The 20,050-nt window shown below is 49.7% G+C and overlaps 1 protein-coding gene across 1 annotated transcript; it reads right to left on the bottom strand.

Moving 5' to 3' along the window:
- Nucleotides 1–352: 352 nt before the first annotated feature.
- Nucleotides 353–2,158, bottom strand: LOC149344333 (solute carrier family 22 member 7-like). Its single transcript, XM_089547213.1, has one exon. It carries the CDS (start codon nucleotides 2,156–2,158, stop codon nucleotides 353–355), a length of 1,806 nt encoding a protein of 601 aa, XP_089403339.1.
- Nucleotides 2,159–20,050: the final 17,892 nt, after the last annotated feature.

The following is a 20,050-nucleotide window of genomic DNA, read 5'->3' on the forward strand; positions in this document are numbered from 1 at the left end:
TGGCCACATTTATAAGCAACATTCAGCTTACAAACCGGGGCAAGCTCAGTAATTGCCCCTTCCGCCACCTCATCTATAATTATAGGTTGTGGCTGGTCTAGTTGGTATATCGACCTACACTCTAAATATTGAATGCAAAATAAACTTCCTTAAAGAAGACGGGAATTTGCGAAACAATACAGTAAAATCCTAACAGCATGAAACTTAACCAAAAAAGTCTATGAATTTGTTATTGGGTTAAAATATTAGAAGTGAAAAGTACATCGGCATCTGGAAAGAAAATCGAATAGGCCGGTTGCGAAAAAAAAAAACGCGCTTACGGTAAAAAGCGACCGGGACAGGAGCTCGCTTACTAGCGCAAGGATGGCGTTTGTGACCTTTGGATCGAGTACGTGGAGTACTGTTCCGGTGGCAGCGAGACTCTGTCGGATGTCTTTGTGTTTCGGCGCTGCACGGGCTCCTTCGGCAGCGGCTGGATCGAGTACGTGGAGTACTGTTCCGGTGGCAGCGAGACTCTGTCGGATGTCTTTGTGTTTCGGCGCTGCACGGGCTCCTTCGGCAGCGGCACAAGAGTTTCCTGCATGGCACGCTTCACGTCCACATCGCACGGAGCGGTGCTCTTGGGGCCGCACGTGGAGCTTCCTTGCAGAACCCAGTAGTGTTCGTACGGCAAAACCTGTGCGCCGATGACAAACAGTGCCAAGAGGGCAGCTGCAACGGCCAGACGCAGGTCAGTATGTCGGCCCCCGAGCAGCGTCGTGCTGGTCTGGCCTAGGGTGTCACCGATGCGCATGAATGCAAGGTTCCAAGCGTTGCCACTGCTGTGTGCCATTGTGGGATATGCGCCGGCCGCCTGAGATATGAAGGAGGTGAAGCAGATGCTTCCAGCCATGCGCATAAAGACGACGAGGCAGTTCTGCATCAGGGTCTCACCTTGGCTGTAGCTGATGGCGAGAATGGCAGATGAGGTACCGAAGGCGAGTCCCGAGGTGATCACGATGCTCCTGAAGCCGTGCCGAACCAGGCATGGCACGACCAGTATGCACGCCACAGCGGATATTGTATAGCTAATGGCGGTCACAGCACTGGTGATGTACACTCCATCGTTGACAACGAACGTGTCGTAGGCATAGCTGACCGCCGTCCACATATATGCCAGAAGAACAGTGCGTGCCCTAAGCTGCGAGCCGCAGAGACGGGTACTCTCTGATGCATCCTTGCCATCAGCCTGGGCCTCCAATTGGTGCTGTCCGAGCATCTCCCGGCAAAGCTGCTGCGACGCTCTGTTCACGCTTGCTGCGCGCAGAGCGACGCGCTCGGCTTCTTTCACCTTGCCCTTTGCCAAAAGCCAGGCGGGCGACTCGTCGATGCCATAGTATAGTAGCACAAGTAGGAAGGTGGGAAGCATCAGCGTGATTTGCTGTATCACCCAGCCAGCCCGGAAGGGTTGTGCGAAGAACAATAATGGAATTGGCACTGCGGACAGCGACGCCACTGTGATGTATGCAGGTATTCTTGCAGCCGGTGTGACCTCGTAGAAGAGAGCTAACATTGGCGGCACCAGGGCGCTCGTTGAGGCTGCTACGATGGCACGTACGGCAACGAAGAACTGGAAGTCATTGGGCACGCTGCTTCCGACGCCTGATATGAGAACCACCGGTATCGTGATGAAGATGATAATCTTGCGGCCAACGTGATCTGCGAGAGCTCCGAATAGTGGCAGGGACACTATGCAGGTGGCGAAGTAGACAAGTCTTGCGACTTCGACGAGCCAACGCCTTTCGCACACCAAGTTCCATTCGCTCACAATGTTGTTACCAAATTGGTCGAGGTCATATTCCCATGAAGTGCACGGAACCACGCTCGTCGCGTTCCCAGCGTCGCCGGGTGGCTCGCGTACCGTACATCGGCTGAACTCGCCTCGCTCGTCGAGTGGGATGGCCAGCTGCTTCCAGTCGCGGACGCTGAGGTTCGCGAAGGAATCGGGCCGCCTGCACCAGTGGTCCATGACGCCGGCCGTTACCCTGAAGCTCTCGTAGTGCAATGCGTAGATGCCCAAGGTGATAGTCAGGCTGACGAGAACGCGGAGCTGGAAGGCGCCATTTCCGTAAGGCAGCTGGCTCTGTGGGTGTGTGGGAACTTCTGGAGCCTTTGCCATGGCCGAGATACCGGCTAGGCGAAGCGGATCGAAGACTGCTCGATGCGTGCAAGCCGCCGCTTTCGCTTGCTGCTCTCTTCTTCTTTCTTTAAGCTGCGCGCACGCTAAGATCGCGTTGAAGGGCAGGCAAAATGGGGCGGCCCATTGCACGCTGGAAAAGTCCCAGCTGGTGGAAGGTTGCCAGCGCTCAAGGCACTGCGTACGCGGACACAAGGACATTGTAGAGTGGACAGAATCTTGATCACGAAGAATGAACTGTATTTTTTGCAGAGAGAGAGAGAGAGAGAGAGAGAGAGAGAGAGAGAGAGACTCTTTAATGAAAAACAGAGAATTTAGCCGGTGTTTCAATATCGCTGGCATGCTACTCTGCGTAGGGAGGGGAATTTGGGAGGTAAAGACTGAAGTAGAGCAGCGTGGAAGAGGTGGAAGAAAAAAAACGAAGATAAAATTCGGCCATGAAATGGGTACTAAGGATGCAATGGCGAGTATTGATGTGACCTATGGAATGATGGAGTGCATAGTCCAACAAATGGGCTGACGAAGTTCACTGCATGAAGAATGCATGAAGGTAACGTGCAAGTGTATTTAGAGCTTATCGAGATGTCCAATGTCTTTTAAATATGTAAAAAGAAAGTTCATTGCAAGTCTCTGTTGCCTGAAGCAGGCTAAGGGACCTAAAACTTTGTCCATTGTTAGGGGCACTGGGCAGAGCTTCTGCATGCAATATTCATAGTACGCACGCTCGTTAGCATACGCAGGGCACTGAAGCAGGATATGTTCCACAGTTTCTATCGAGGCACAGTTGTCACATTGCGGACTGTTCATTTGTCCAAAACGGTATCGCAAGGCGTTTGTATATGCAGCATTCAGACGAAGTCGGTAATAAAGTGTTTCCAGTTGTCGAGGAATTCTGGGTGAGAGTCTTGATCTAAGATGTGGGTCGATTGAGTGAAGAAATTGGTAATGATTTGTCGGCAAACTCCAAAGCCGATACGTTTCTTCGTAAGCAAAACTTTTAGCCATTTGGGACGCATCAGATTTCGTGAAAAAACTTCGAACGTATCTCTGATGTTGTTGTTGTTGTTGTAGCCTACGACAGAATGGCACATACCCATGGCTCTTACGGGTCGCTTCATCTGCTTTTTCTTTAGCCAGAATGCCACAGTGAGCAGGTACCCACTGAAATGTTATGCAGTGGCCTGCGGCAATAGCTAAATGATGTATATACACGATGTCCAGGGAAACTGGCTGGTGATTCGTTTTCTTCAGCAGGTTGGCCAGGATCTGCAGAGATGCTTTTGAATCGGTGAAGATAACCCAACGGCCGGCGGTTCGGCGCAGGATGTAAGAAACAGCTTCCTTAATGCCGTGAAGCTCAGCTGTTGTAGAGGATGTCCTCCGCTGCAGGCGGTAAGAAAGGGCATGGGCAGTTGAGGGCACATAAAGGCCACAAGAAGAGGCTTCTTTAGTAGTTGAACCATCGGTGAAGATATGGGTGTGCTGCGTATATTCTTCGATTAAGTAGGCGAGAGTAGCTTGCAGAAGCTCTGCCTGTGGCATGCGGCTCTTTGCATTCACACCTGGAACAGACTTCTTCACGTTTAGAGGAGAGAGTGGCGTCATTACCACTCAGGCCGAGCAAGAGGGGAGTTAAATTGCTGTAACAAAACGACCGATAAAGCCGCTAATCTTGTGGATCGTATATCATATGCTATCACAGACGAGCTACCGAACTTAAATAGAGAGACTATGTCGAGTGTATGTTTCCGACCAAAAATTGCTTCAACCCGCATTTTTCTTTCATTTTATAAAGAAGTTGAAGCAATTCTAGCCACACCACATAAATCTCTTTTTTTTTCTCTCTTTCTCTCGCTCTCCAGTCCGAACTGCTACCTTTTTTCACTCCCTGTCCTCCTTGTGGTAGACTCCCCGGTGTTGCTCTTCCGTGTGCTTTTCTTTTGCCGTTACTATGTGCAGGTGAATAGCAGCCTTTACCTCCCGATTCTTGGCGATCCCCCAGTTTGGGTATGTGCCACCGTTTCAAAGGCTAACAACAACAACAACAACCTCAAGTCGCACTTCTGATGAGAAAGGCACTGTTGTAAACGTGGTTTTTGTTTCAGTTCAAGAGATTGTCTTGTGACTTGTCTTTGTAGATGTATACTTTGAAGTTGGCTTGTAGACCAGAGCACGAAACAAATTTGAGCGGCGCGATATTGAAAGCGCTGTGGCGCCATCTTTGAACGCGGATTTCCGGGCTACCAGGCGAGGCCATACGACACAGGGCGCACACGGGAGCAGCGGCTAAACGGCGCTATGTATACGCGGCACGACGCCGTAATTGAAGACATAACTTGCAGTGATTAAGGTTATTATTCTGTGACTGTCGGGGAGGCCGTTATGTCCGCTGGCGATGGTTTTGTAGGCCCCGTGTCCACCACCGGGGCGAATGTATCCGGTAAGTGTAAGAACTTCGCATCCGATTTTATCAAAGTCTGTGGTTTTAGAAGTCCGCTAAACCATGAGTCGTCCCTCATAGCCCAAGCCGTTTTGGGTATGTAAAGCCTCTAAAACCAGGCCGAGCGATGAGGCAGGGTTCAATAACGAAGCAAGCATTGCTACGAACTGTTCATTTGCATGCTTGCCATTTGCGTGGTGATGCGGCAATGCGTGTACAGATAGCGGGGTTGATGTGGTTTTGCCAAGCCACTGTCTCAAACCCTCCGAGGGTGGCAGTTGTTGCGAGCTACGATTTTTCGAACGTGCGTTACCACGATGTTCCAAAATCCAGGGGGTAATTCGGGGATCCCTGACGAATATTCTTGAGCATTCAAGCAATTAATCTGATCTGATTACAACGACCAAAATGGGCTCACGGAGGATCGGCCCGCTCTACCAAATTCACTGGATTCTGTCGGTAATACTGCAAGCCACCGCGCTATTTCAGCGCGACCACATAAACGTATGTCTCTAACGAGTAAACACAGAAAGCTTCGGGCTGCGCCGGGCATCGCTGCTGCGCACGCAGCCACCTGAGGGAGGAGAGCGGCAGAGCGACTAGCAGAAAGAAAACAGGCTTGCAACTCTAACTCTACAAAGGAGGCGTTTATTCACCCTGTCCTAAGTGCTCCGAGCATACCAGGATGTTCCCATGACACAGTCACTGATTGCTAAACGTACTGCGATGGCCACGCAGTTAGGTCGGCCCTTTAAAACACAGTACTTACTCGTGCTTTGTACTTGTCTCGCATTTTGTTCTATGCACCACAGGAATCCATATTTGATAAAGCTCAGCAAACCCCAACCTCCCATAGATGTCCAGATTAAGTCTGGACGTCTATGTACCAAAACAAAATCTCTCAGACGTCTTATTTACCAACCTTTTTTCGTGGAAAAGCTGGAGACGTACCCACGACATTATATCTGCCTTAACCTAGACTCCTCGTAGATATTACTTGTCACATCCTAAGTGAGATATAATTTAAGAATTCTATATTTTTCAATCGTTCGATATTTCGTGTTGCCTTATTCCATTTAAAGTTGGAAATCGCTGTTGACAACAAATTAGAGGCATGACCAGCGCTGCCTGTGTTTTTGTGTGTTTTCGTGCTCGCTTCACGGCAACATTATCCTACCTAGAAAGAAGAAAAATACGGGCAGTAGTAAAGACAAATCTGAATGCACACGCATCAGGTTTCTGACTCAACTGCACGCAGGTGGTTTGAAATGCCAGTCACTTTGGTCAGGATTCGCATTGTTATTTCATTACTATTCTTACGTTCATTTTATACCTTGTGCTACAGCCAATGCAAGCTATCTCAACCACACTGAAAAGTGAGGACACACAGAAAAACCTTTTTGTTATTCAGCAGCCAGGACTATAATAACCATTCTTTCTGTTTAAGCATGTTTTATTCAACTTATCCAACTATTTAAAGTACAAAAATTGGTTGAGTTCAATTTTTGGGAGTTATTTTTTTTCAACAATGTGTTAAATCTGCTAATCGCGCTAGCAATGATAACTAACTATTGGAATGTTGAACTGAGGAAAGCTTTGGCATTTGTGTAGCTGAATGTGTGACCTCATAGTTGTTGAGAATAAACTTCTCGAGTCCCGCTTTTTAGCATCATGTCCACTGCAGGCCAAAAATTTCTCCAGTTAACCCTGTGCCAGCGGCGGCCACCTTATCCCAGCAAACTTCCGAACGTCATCTGCTTACCTGCCCTGATCCTCTCTGCTGTGCTTGCATTCTCTCTGAATCCAGCCCGTTACCCTAATGTTAATTGGATATCTTGCCTTCATGCTACATGCGCTGCCCATATGCCTGCTCTGTGCCGCGGACATGCGGCGGCGGGGAAAGCGCGGTGAATTGTCTACGCCGCCATCGCGTTGTAGTTCGTATCGTGTTTTATCAATAATAGCGCAAACTGCGCATGGCGATTGCAGCTCTGAAAAAAGTAATATGCTACAATTTAAAAATTATTAAGTTATTTTTCGTGCCACAGCAAGCATACTACTAAGTATAAGAAAGCGACAATACAAAATATGTGTCAGTTTGGCACATTATGCTCACTCGTTTGGCTAGTTTCAGCTATGGCGGCAGTGGTAGAGAGCACTGCGTGTGAGATTTCTCACCGTATTACGTGGAAATGTTGTGGTTGAAGATTTTTGCGTTCGTAATGAAAACATTCTAACGCCTTTATTGCCATGTTATATTTTTACGCTCACTCGTTTGGCTAGGTTCAGCTATGGCGGCAGTGGTAGAGCGCACTGCGTGTGCGATTTCTCACCGTGTTACGTGGAAACGTTGTGGTCCAAGAACCTCGACACAGAATTAATTATTCCCTTATTATTGCTGGCGGGATTGTTCAGCAGTTCTTTCCTTGATGCAGCTGAAGGAAGACAGTTTGCTTGCCTTTCATTTCATTTCATTGCCTTTTATTACCCGTCAGTACGAATTAGGACTACAAGTCGTTTTCACCGGCCGGGGTCGTGACTTTTCCTGGTGCGTACGCAGTCCTAGTTAACTCATTGAATCCTATTTTATGCTATTTTTGCGTTCGTAATGAAAACATTCTACTCGGCGAAGTGGACCCGTCAGTACGAATTAGGACTACAAGTCGTTTTCACCGGCCGGGATCGTGACCTTTCCTGGTGCGGACGCAGTCTCAGTTTACTCATTGAAGCCTATGTTATGCTATTTTTGAGTTCGTAATGAAAACATTCTAACGCATTTGTTGCCACGTTATATTTTTACGCTCACTCGTATGGCTGTTTTGCTAAACTCGCTGTGTATTGAAACAAAAGCTGGTGATGTATGCAACTGGCCTCTACTACCGAAATGTGGGCATGCGTTCGGATGGTGTGCCGAAGTGCGTGTGCAAGCACACTCCGCTCAGCACGACTGTCTTTTAGTGCTGCAAGGGCAACCTTTGACGCTTCATAGATTTGCGTCGGTAAAAATGGCGTAAATTACTGGGCTTGTTTGTTGTGGTTGCTGTGCTATTCTCTTGTCACCTATAAAAGTGGACAATTATGCTTTCTTTTGCAGCAACCCTGACTTATTGGGCTCGGCAGAAGTGTATTGATGCCACCGCCGCTGTAAACCTGACGATTATGCTCAACGAGAAGATTCAAGATTCAGTGAAACCGCCGAGCGCAATAAAACACTGACGCACTCAGAAGTCATCTGCAGTGTTTTGGGCTCCCGTGATGGCCATGTACTTGCTTACTCAACTATTTGAGCTAGCTGGACTGCTTGGACGTCCCGACGACTCCATAGGGATGTCTGTGGCTGGGATGCAGTAGGTCTCCGTTCCATCTGGAATTGTAACAAGTGTCAGCTGCATCTCGTATTGCAACTAGTTCCAGTGGCAACTGGTTTAAGGAACAAATTTCCAGTTGCAACAACTGCAACTTCGTCCCTTAAAACAGTTGAACTGGAACCAGTTAGAAATTTTCACCTTAATATTGATCTATATATAGTCATATTCTCTTTATATATACGTCTAGACTACGTAGACTGGGCGTACTTACATGTTCAGAATATCCGATAAATGTCGAGCTGGATGTCTGCAGTACGTACTTAAACGTGGACTGGACCCCAATTTTTGTGTTGTAGGTACGTAGATTTTTCGTAAACGGTACTAAAATGGATGTCTAGTGGAGGTGCCTAAGGTCCAGCGTAAATATCTCGCTGATGCCTATGTGACGTTTTATAGTTTACTGGGAGGTCTCATTTGTAACGCCCCATGGGGAACGATACACACTGAACACTCCCCAGCGGCAGAGCTCTCGACACACGTGGCGCACATCGCATACAGCGCTCCACAACGCAGCGGCTTATTTTCGACCGGCTGTTAATGAATGCGTAGGCCACTCATTGGTGCCCAGATGACTTGTACTTCCAGGAGAATGACACGGACATGTTCCAGCGCTCAAAGGTTTCAAAGCTCGCTTGTTATGCATGGCGCAAAGGCACTTCATGGTGTTTTGGCAGCCCGGCGGAAGATAGCGCCTGCTACCTGGGTTTTAGAGTGCGTGCGGACCAGTCCCAATGTGAGAGAATCGTATCCTGGACTATAAGTGTCATGTTACGAAGGAATATAAACAGCGGTGTCCTGGTCAAATAAAGTGCCTTTTCTTCTATCACTCAACCAGTTAGGCTTGCCTCCGTTCCTGCGTGTGTTCGCCTCCACCACAGTGGCGACGATAGGTCATTAGGCCTTGTAGTGCCGGCGACCACATTTCGCTGGCTGGCCTCTCTGGAAACAAGCGCTGCGCGCCCGCCGTCGCTCAACGTAGGCCCAGACTCTGTCGGACATGTCGCGACGTGCAGCGTGACTCATCCCGCCACGCCGGCGCCGACACGGACCAATCCTCCTCCCCTCCTCTCCGTCGGTGCGGGCTCCTCCGACGCGTCGCCGGCCGTCGCCTCTCGACCATTGGTCTAATTTGAACGGTGGCCAGTGCCGTGACCTGATTGGAGGATTTGAACTGCTGACTGCCGCAACCGACAGCGGTGGCTTTAAAAACGGAGCCGCGCTGAGCCCGCGCAGCAGACGGGCAGAAGAGCCATCACGCCGCCGGGGCCGCCCTTCTTCTGTGTGCTTGCGCGTGGTGCTCTTGGCCCTTGTATCATGTAAAAGCCCTTGTACATACTGTACATAAAAGTCATTTGACTCACCGTCGCCTCGACCGTTTCCTGGCTCGGACTCCTGGTCCCAACGGTGGATGGCAGCTGCGGGATCGACCGGCGTCAGCTACCTCGGCGCGGTGAGTGCCTGATGTTTTCCCCTCAATTCGCCAGACTGCTCTAGCACACGTGATTGTAGTTTAGAGTAGGGCTGTGTGTTGCACTGAGAGAGCTTTGCTGTTTCGAGCCAAGTCGGAGCGCATTGAAACGAAAGCTGGTGCAGAGGGAGTTAACGAGGCGTTTTTGGAAAGAATTACTTGCGCGTGTCGTACAAGTAGCGCTATAATAGCGAACGGGAATTCGAAGTAAAGGGCAAACTACACGAGGCTATTGTGTGCGATGGAGAACTTCAAAGTGAAGGACCTCATCGAAATTTGTGAAGAGTTGGGCATTGATTTCGGCCCCGCAAAACGAAAGCATGCGATTCTTGAGATCATGCGAAAGGAGAATGTAACGGCTGAGGAGCCAATGAGGCCTGGGAAGAGATCACAGAACGCCGTGAGCACGAAGAGGCTGAAAAACAGAAGCAGCTTGAGCGCGAACAGGCAGAACGTGAGCGCGAGGAGGCAGAAAAACAGGAACAGCTAGAGCGCGAACAGGCAGAACGTGAGCGCGAAGAGGCAAAAAACAGAAGCAGCGTGAGCGCGAAAAGGAAGAAAAACGGAGGCAGCTTCAGATAAAACAACGTGCTCGCGCTAAGAAACTGATGGACCTGGAGCTTGAAGCGCATGAGATCGGATATGAGAGATATAGAACATTGTCTGCTCTGCATGAGACCAACGGTCAGCAGCTGAGAGACAGGCCGCAGCGCTTCGTGATCGGCGAAGATATGGCGAAATATTTTTTGGAGTTCGAGCGCGTCTGCGAGAGAAAGCGCGTTGAGCGGAATGGTTGGGCACAGAAGTTGGTAGCCCTGCTTTCTAGCGAAGCGTATGACATTGTAAAGCGCCTGTTGGACTACGGCTTGGCGGACTACGATGAGCTGAAAAGCTTCTTACTGACGAGATATAACGTGTCACCGCTGCACCTTCGCAAAAGGTACCTGCGAGAAAATAGCACCCCATCGTTTTACGATTTTCCGTACCAGTTTAAAGCCGACATTTTAGAGTGGCTCGAAAATGCTGAAGGGTCGGAAGATCGTGACACAGAGGTAGAGTGCGTAGCCGAAGAGCAGAGCTGCCAGTGCGGCACAGAGAAACGTAGTCCGTACGTGGCAGATGTAACTGTTGCTGTAACAGTGGGAATTGCCCGCATTCGCCAACTGAGAAAGCCTCTATACCATCGGATAAGGTAGTCACAGCATCGGACGATGCAGTTAAAGAGGTCTCGTTCATTGAAATTGTGGCGGAGTTACCGGAAAGCGGATCTCCTAGCGTGTCGAAAGCAGGAGAAGTTGCTGAACAGGGCAGAGAGGCCGTCCGTCTGGACATTAATGAAAAGGACTGCGCCGACGCAAGCGAAGTAAACGAGGACGGCACACCGTGTTGTGCATCGCGTTCGGCAGAAATGCAGAAACCCGACACTTACGATCAACGGAAGCGGGTGCATGTAGAGTTTGCGGACGCTGAGTTGTTCGTTGGTGTCTCTGGCGAGGAATGCGAAACGAGTCCCGTGCTTTCGCACTGCTCTGAGCTTTACGACATTCCAGAAAGCAGCTGCAGTAGCGGGAACATCGCGACTGACTGCAGAGCCGACCCTCATCCGAAATAGGCTGAAACCCGTCAGCACGACGCGAGCTGCGTGTCAACACTGTTACGACCCATCTTGAGACCCGACATGAAACGGAGGGAGATTCAACGTAGCGGCAATTTTGACGGGTCGTTTGACTTCAACTTGACCCCTCGATGACCTCACAGAAAAGGGCGACTTTCTGGGAAGTGGCCGACGAGGCTCTTCCCACACTCGGCTCGGCGAAAACGACCTCCCTTCGAGAAGCAACCGACGACAGGAGAAGAAAGGGTGTCCCTCGTCTTGAAAAAAAAAAAAACCCGGAACGAATCAGAGGAAGCCTGCGCAGCTGCGGCTGTGACGTCAACACGACACAATGCTATAGGAATGCGGAATGCGGACTGCGGACTTAGGAATGCGGACTCGCCAGTTCCCACGTGCGGGCTCTAAGCAGGTGGCTTAGTTGGCAGTGACGTGTGGTGCCGATCTTTTGTGCCACGATGAGTTACCGCCTAGTGAGGAGGCTCAACAGGTCTTCGATGGCGGTGCTGGTGCCGATCTTTTGTGTCGCGATGGAATGTCGCCTGGTGCAGGGGCGGAGTCTTGGGCTATATAACCTGCGACCAAAGTGGGCACGAACGCTCTGGACCTTCGGTAATAGGTTCATCCAGTGTGGCTCTGGACCTTCGGTAATAGGTCCATCCAGTGGCTCTGAGCCTTGGTTAACAGGCTCATCCAGACGCTCGACGCTATGAACTCTTAACTTTTGATTCCTTGCTCTTCTTTTTGTAAATTTTTGTAAATAAGTGTCTCAGTTTCCTGCCATTAAATCTGCTTGTTTTTGTAATCTCCAAACTGCGAAGTTCAAACCGTTCCTTCATCCCGGACGAGCCCCCTTGGAGACGCCACAACCGGACACGCTACCTCGAGCCGTAACAACTGGTGGCAGCGGTGGGATCTGCTACCTTGCGTCGCAACAACACTAATATCGGGAGAAAACACTGGTTCGTCCGCGCCTGTAGAAGCTAAGGTGCTGGACGACAGTGGAGTACAGAACCTCCCAGACGACATGGGAGCTGCAGACGTCGTTCCATCCAAGAAAGATGAGAACGAATGTGCACTCGTAGAGGCTGACGAGGAAGAACGCAGTTTGGAGGACGCTAGTAAAGGCGCTAAAGACAGGCCTGATCTAGGTAGCGCACGTGAATTGGCTGAGAATCACAGTGATATTGTCAGAGAACAGGAACCTAGGCGACGGAAGCAGCATGTGCTTCCTCAGGAGAAAATGAAAGGAAAGCACAAGAAAGAAAGCTGCATTCGGAAGGAAAGTAACAGCCAGTTCCGAAAAGTGAGCTATCACCACCAGATGATAGTCAAACAGTGCTGCCGCCAAGGCAAGCTCAAAAGGGAGAGCTGTCACCGAAAGGAGATGAAAGGCTGGCATAAGAAAGACGGGCGCTGCCGAAAAGAGAGAAAGGGCAAACGCGCGAAAACGGGTTGCCACCATCGGAAGCGCCAGCGTCGCCGGCAAAATGACTTCAGCAAATTCAGTCACTTCGAAAGCCCTGAATCTAGCGTCAGAATCAGAGCTAAAGAAATGTTCCAGGCTTCGCTATCGCGCAAAGCGAAGCACATAAATGTGCGAGGCACATAGATCTGAGCAGTCGGATAAACTGCAAAAAGAAATCATACAAGAATTCGCGCGGGAAAGAGTATCGAGGGAGCAAACCGATATTCAACAGAGCGCTGCGCGGCAGGAGCAAAATTAAGGAGCGGGACAAGCGTGAATCTTGCCGCCAGTACACAGAGAACAAGACGCGCAAAGGCGCGTACTCTCATGCAGGCTCTCGCTTTCCACTGCAGTCACGGGAGAAACCACGCTCCCACAGAAAGCGGCACGCGCGCGCAAGGAAAACGCGTGTACGGCTCAAAAAGTGCAATATTGTACGGGGCCACAGTGACAGGGGCAAGAAAACTGCCAAGAAGAAACCGTCCAAGCGCTCGGCCAAGCTTAGGTATCGCGATGGAAGGGAGCGAGTGGAAATAAGACCATTTAGTAGGCGCAAAATCAAAAGGCCGGGTAGATGCACACTTCGCATCGAGCGAAAATGCAAAAGGGTGCGCGAGAAATTAAAGCCTCGTGGGTCTCACTTATCGCCTGAAACAAAGAAAAAGAAAGCACGGTCCCACCGGAAGCGTTGCGCACTTGCTATGGGGCGTCGCGACTGGCGCGCGGAGAGCAAAGAAAGGAACAAGTTGCAAGTCAATGAAAGCGAATCGCGCGCGTACTGTACCCCCCTAGAAACTGGAACGACAAGTACAGAGAGAGAGAAAAGCGCGTATACCGCGAAAGAGGCAGAGACATTAGCTTCCATGGTAGTTTGGTTTGGTTTGGTTTATGGGGTTTAACGTCCCAAAGCGACTAAGGCTATGAGAGACGCCGTAGTGGAGGGCTCCGGAAATTTCGACCACCTGGGGTTCTTTAACGTGCACTGACATCGCACAGTACACGGGCCTCTAGAATTTCTCCTCCAAAGAAATTCCAGCCGCCGCGGCCGGGATCGAACCCACGTCTTTCGGGTCAGTAGCCGAGCACCATAGCCACTGAGCCACCGCGGCGGCTTCCATGGTAGTAGAGACAGAGAGAAAAGCGCAGCTACAGCGAAAGAGGCTGAGCCATTAGCTTCCGCGGTAACGGGTGTCGTTTAACCGACTTAAACGCTGACGTGGACGCACTAAGCCGTGTGTAAGCAAGGCTGCCTGCGCCTCCTCGTGACTTACATTTTGTCTCTTCGCGAACAGCTGTTAAGTTCGCTCGTAGATCGGGAAAAAATTATGTCCTCATTTGTGGCCTCAGCTGACTGTTTTCCTGGCCGAGTGATCTCAAGAGAGCAAATTTATTTTGCATTCATTTCATTCCAAGTGTTTCCTGTGTTTGACACTTTGTTTGAGTTAATTACTTTCAAGTTCTGGTATCCCACATGTGTCTCTTGTTGAAGAGGGAGCGAAAAGGGGACATAACTATTGCTCGCGGAGTTTTTATGACCTTTAAGTCTGGCGTTTTGACGGGTGCCGGAGGGCACTCGCTCGTGTTGGGTGTTGCCTGTTGTCGGTCGGTTCTTGGCAACATGTAGAAGGATCAACGACCGATGCTGAGAAGCAAGCTCTTCCGAAGGACCGAGCTAAGCTGATCCAGTCACCTGGGCGACAAAGCTGCGGAGCAGTGATCCTGTCCTGACGAGCGGGACCCTTTCTCGGAAAGGAGCCTGGAGCTACCTGCGGCTGAACACCGGACGAGAACTTGGAAGAGCGTGGTGTACGAGCGCGCCCCGCATCCGAGCCACGCGGAAGTAGCTCGTCTTCGTGGCGCATTGTCTGGCGGCGGTGGTGCTGTAGTGCCGGCGCCCACATTTCGCTTGCTGGTCTCTCTGGAAACAAGCGCTGCGCTCCCGCCGTCGCTCAACGCAGGCCCAGGCTCTCTCGGACATGTCGCGACGTGCAGGGTGACTCATCCCGTCACGCCGGCGCCGACACGGATCCTTCCTCCTCCCCTCCTCTCCGTCGGTGTGGGCTTCTCCGACGCGTCGCCGGCCGTCGCCTCTCGACCATTGGTCTAATTTGAACGGTGGCCAGTGCCGTGACCTGATTGGAGGATTTGAACTGCTGACTGCCGCAACCGACAGCGGTGGCTTTAAAAATGGAGCCGCGCTGAGCCCGCGCAGCAGACGGGCCGCAGAAGAGCCATCACGCCGGAGCTACGCTCGCCGCCGGGGCCACGCTCGCCGCCGGGGCCGCCCTTCTTCTGTGTGCTTGCCCGTGGTGCTCTTGGCCCTTGTATCATGTGAAAGCCCTTGTACATACTGTACATAAAAGTCATTTGACTCACCGTCGCCTCGACCGTTTCCTGGCTCGGACTCCCAGTCCCAACAGCCTGCATTCACGGCTGCACCGATATGTCACCAGTATCATAATTAGGCAGTATGATGAAAGCCGCTGTGAAACATGCTAAAATAATGTCCCTTAAGTCTACACAACGCTGACATCACTTCAAGCGTCATCGGCACAACTTCTGCTGAAAATGCGATTTCTTGACTTGTTTTCAATTGTTCGTCGGAAACGAGAGTAGGTCGCAAGCACTTGCAAGACGATTCCGTTTCTGGTAGCTCCCTCGGTTACAATCTTCGTTTCGATGTGACTGCGCAGAAGTTTTTCGAAATCTCCGAACTTCCCTTCGCAGGCGTCGTTCATACTCGGTGGGAACCGGGGTGTGGAAGCACTATTTGCAAATCCATGAACATCGTCAAATAGAGCCAGCTAGCAGCATAAATTTCATAAAGGACTAAGAGGATGTAAGAAGCCAGTCGTCTAGCCGCAAATGTTTCAGGGGGGAGCCCTGAAAGTAAAGTCAAATGGCTCACTTCAAAATTTTCCACAAGCAGCCACGTTTTATGTCAACGCGCACTAAGTGGTGTCACATCTGGCACTGGCTTGCCCGTTTTTGGCTTCCCGCCAGAAATTTTCCGGACGCAGCAATGCTTCAAGGAGTTCCTGTATCGTTGCTTGATTGTTCCAAGCGCTCGGTCAAGGTCGCCGGCTGTTTTAGAGTTACCGCAAAATTCAGAAAAAGAAAAGCACAATACATGTTATATGTGGCTCAGGATGATGTCACTCTGATTGGGGCTGGATGTCATCAGGAGTTTCAGGCATGCCATAAGAAGGACCCAAACATAACAACAGTAGAAGCCTATGTCATGTCTTCTTGGCGACAAAGTCGACAGCTTCTGGCTGAGCTTAAGTCGTTCGTTCAAGTAAGAATCCAACCACGTATAACTAATGAGCTCTTGTATCGATATGAGCGACTAATTGTGCCTAGTTCACTAAAGAATAGCTAATAGCCACGACAAATGAAGGGCACTCAGGCATTGTTACAACCAGAACTTGCCACATAGAGCAATACTGGTGACCTGCAATAGACACTGAACTTTAAAAACATGTCAAATATTGTCATATAAGTAGGAGCGCAGACTAGTCTACAAAGAAAGCGTAGCAACCGATACAACCAGCTTAATTTTCTGATAAGCCCTCGCAGAAGATAACCACTGATATTGTCGCAAAGCTTTCTACTATTTACAATCGTTTAAGCCTGCGGCATTAAAACTTTGTCCGGCGGCCTTAAGACTTTGACCGAGCGTTCCTTCCCCCGGGTTCCGCTCAATCCCTCGGTTCTGCCGCGGCAATCATACCGATTCCGCTAATCTCTTACGCGGATATTACAAACAATTTACGCCTCTGTAGGAGGGTACTCCCGGGACCCGCCAATGGTCTCGACAGAACCGAGGAGTGCCACCTTAGACGGCTCCAAACCGGGTCTTTGTTAAATCCCGCCGTACTAAAACCCTTAGACCCGACATTCACGGCCTGGTGGAAATTCTGCGGGCAGCATGTTGACCTATACCACGTAGTGTGGGCCTTCCAGTTAAATACAAATATAGTAGTTATGTCAGCCAATTAGGCGGGTCTGGGAGACGGCCCTGCCCAGCTCGGAACTGGAGGCCCAGTGGGCCCTGGTCCAGAGAGCACAGGCAGCGGAGGCGGCCACTGGCGTCCCAGAATAAGGACTGCGACCCAGGTTAACGACCACCCACACCTCCCTTTCCCAATTCAGTACAGTGCTACAATAAATGTTTTCTCCTCCCCCCTCATCCACAAGTCGTCCAAGGAAGTACAAACTGAGGAGCTTGGTGGTGCGTGGTGGTCAGCTGCTTGGTGGCGTCTCTTCGCGAGACGTTCCTGCCATTGTTTGGGCGTCTCGGCCGCCCGCTTAACCTTCTTCTTCCATGGTGGGCGTCTGACGAGCGAGCGCATCGCTTCCGGCTTATACCCCAGCTGCGCGGCGCGACTATGCGCATGCGCAGCGCAGCGTAGCGGCTGCGGCGCCATGGTTGCCATTGTACTAGTTGCCATGGTAAGGGCGCATGCGCAGTAGTGGCCTTTGGCAGGCTCCGCGAAATGCGCTTCTGCTACCCCAGTGTAGCTTTCGCTACAAAACGTTTAATGCATAGAATACATCGCGGTATGTTGAGTGGCCTCGTACTCAATGAGCCCATTGGCTGTTGTCGGCGCTCTAGCATGGATACTTGTCTGTGACCGCCTGTGCACTACCTACATGGTTAATGACATGTGTCGGTGTTTGTGTTGCAGAAACCAGTTTTTTGCCGCCGCGGTGGCTCAGCGGCTATGGTGCTCGGCTGCTGACCCAAAAGACGCGGGTTCGATCCCGGCCGCGGCGGCTAGAATTTCTTTGGAGGAGAAATTCTAGAGGCCCGTGTACTGTGCGATGTCAGTGCACGTTAAAGAACCCCAGGTGGTCGAAATTTCCGGAGCCCTCCACTACGGCGTCTCTCATAGCCTCAGTCGCTTTGGGACGTTAAACCCCATAAACCAAACCAAACCAGAAACCAGTTTTATGTGCGTCTGCTAACCACGATGCGAGTGCCAGCCAGTGTTGTGTGCGTGTGTGTAGACATCACCCATGAAACTCATTGTATTATGCCATCATCAACCTTCATTCGCACTTTCCTTGTCAACAGGCGCCTTCAACAAAAATCAAATAAGGTTCATTTGATCAAATTTTGGGAATAAAAAAATCACTTTTCTTTTATTCGCTCTAGGAATTCACTGCCGTAGTGCGCAGCGGGTGTCTGCCTCATGGAGATCGCGATACAAACGTAATAGCTTAGTGCAAGTGCATTCGCTAAACCGAAATTGTGCGCAGTTTTGGCAACGTCCAGAAACGAAGCAGTCGTCTCGTAATTTCGAATTATGCGTTGCGCTCGTGAAATATTAGGCGGGTGCTTCATAAACGCACGCGGACACGTGCTAAGCGATTCCTACGCTTCCCTACGTCGTGCGCTGTGATCGCGCCTTTCCCGTGTTTTCTGATTTGCTATTTCCTTCCTTTTCTGCAAATCGTAGTGTTGGAAATTGTCGTTTTGTCCATTTTATTCTTCTGTTGCGTAATTTGCATTGGGGGCTATATAGCTCTTGCTCACGTCTTTGCATATTTACCCGCGTTTTTTCTTTCTTTCGAACATCACCTTTATTGATGAAAACCACCGAAAGTAGTTGCGAACCACAATTCAACATGCCTTTGTTTGTTTTTGCTTTTATTGCGCGAAACTTCCAAACCAACAAAGAATTTGAGGGTTCTTCAAAGATCAGCGAATAAATCGACTGACAACTGGCGTCAGACGCATGTTAACCTATCTTGTTTGGCGCATGTACGGTACATGACACTATGGAAGAGCGCGCATTCTGCTTGGATAATTTTTTGCTTCATATTTTTGTTATGATGGGGTAACATTTTAAGCCATCTTGAACTAACAGAAGTCACATCATACGGCCCCGCAAAATACGCGAGTGTCTGAAGTTGTTTAGGCGAAATCCATCTTGAAGCTCCAAGTTTTTCACTTCAAAGTTTTCAGGCTTTTGCTGCGGCTTTGCAAGAATACTTTGACGCTTCCGTGTTTCGCATCCGCTTGTTCCTTGTAGATATTGCCTTTTGTACTGCCTGTGACCATGTGACTCATTCTTCGAAAATTCCAAACCCTTTTCACGTGTTTTGGCCCCCTTCCTTCTCTCTCTCAAGTCAAATATCTGCCCACCTCTTCTCCTGGCTGCGCTCTTTTCTAGGTAGCGGGCTAACCCCCCACCCCGCGAAGGGCTATTTTTTCTCTTTGTGTGTCACTATCTCGAAGCTGTTTTCCCTCGCGCGCAGCTACACGCTTCGCCGTTCGTGCATCCTTCCACGATCTCCCTTTCTCCACCTGTCAGCTCAGGACTTTTCTCGGAACCACAAAACCTGTGTAAAGGAAAATGACTCTCTCCCCTCCAGCCAACCCCCCTCCCCCCCACACCATCGTCTCCCCTGCTCGTCTTGGAACCGCGCGACGCATCACAATAAGACATCCTTGACTGCATGGCGGAGCCCAACCACGTGCACAACCAACGCGACGAAAATGCATGCACACTCGAGCTAGCACCGTTCATAATCTGTGCACGCGAAAAGCCACGCTCATATATTAGGAGAGCTCCGACGCTGTTCGTACCGCCTGCAAGATCTTATTTGTAAGTACTCTTTTATCTTGATATACATCTGGAAGTTAAAGTGGTTTTTGTAGTAAATGCTGCTTTGACTACATGCGCCTTTATTTTTCGGCAGGAAAAGAGAGCGAGGACGACTTCTGTGTATCCACTCATTGCGAAATGGCTTGCTTGACGTCGTGCGCAGTGGAATTATGGTCGAATGATGAGAATTCAATTTTTCGTCTTTGGTGAGATGAACTCACAAAAGATTCACTGCTTTGGCTAACAGCAGGTTTGAACTCATATGACCTGAGATAGGATGCATTCGGGAATATGTCCTTTACCGCTTATGTACGACGGAAATCAGAACCGCTTAATTAATTTTCCACAGCAGACCAGCTGGTAAGAATATGTGTAATACTTCCGTACTGCTTCTTTTTTCCTTCTATACTTGCAGACGCAATAGAAAATCCGCAATTTATGGTTAAAGCTTTTGCCCAAGCTCTCTCGCAATGAAAAAGGGCATTACTCTGGACTATCAGACTAGTATTTTTGTGTGGTTTTCAAGTCGTAGTTTCGAATCCAATTATAGCATGCATGCGAAGCGCCTAAGGTAAAACAAAGGTGCCTTGAGTTTCTTGCGTTCAGCGTATTTCGCAAAAAATCGCAAGCCGTATTTTGAATCCCATTAAAAAAAAATATTCAAAACTGTTGTTTTGACGTCCATGTGGAAGAGACGCTACAACCTGTGCATATTTACTTGAATAAAAAGTAATCTCGCAATTTAGAGATACAAGTTATGATATTAAAACCAAATAATACATTATTTTGTTTTCAATATGACATTAATTTGCTTATCTCGCATTGAATATATTTACTGGCAGTGCGACACAACGCATTAAACCAAAAATAAAACATTTCGTATAAGGCAAGTTTAGTAAAT

The sequence above is a fragment of the Amblyomma mixtum genome, chromosome 5, assembly GCF_055824585.1.
Source record: "Amblyomma mixtum isolate Tamu chromosome 5, ASM5582458v1, whole genome shotgun sequence".
Classification (NCBI taxonomy): Eukaryota; Metazoa; Arthropoda; class Arachnida; order Ixodida; family Ixodidae; genus Amblyomma; species Amblyomma mixtum.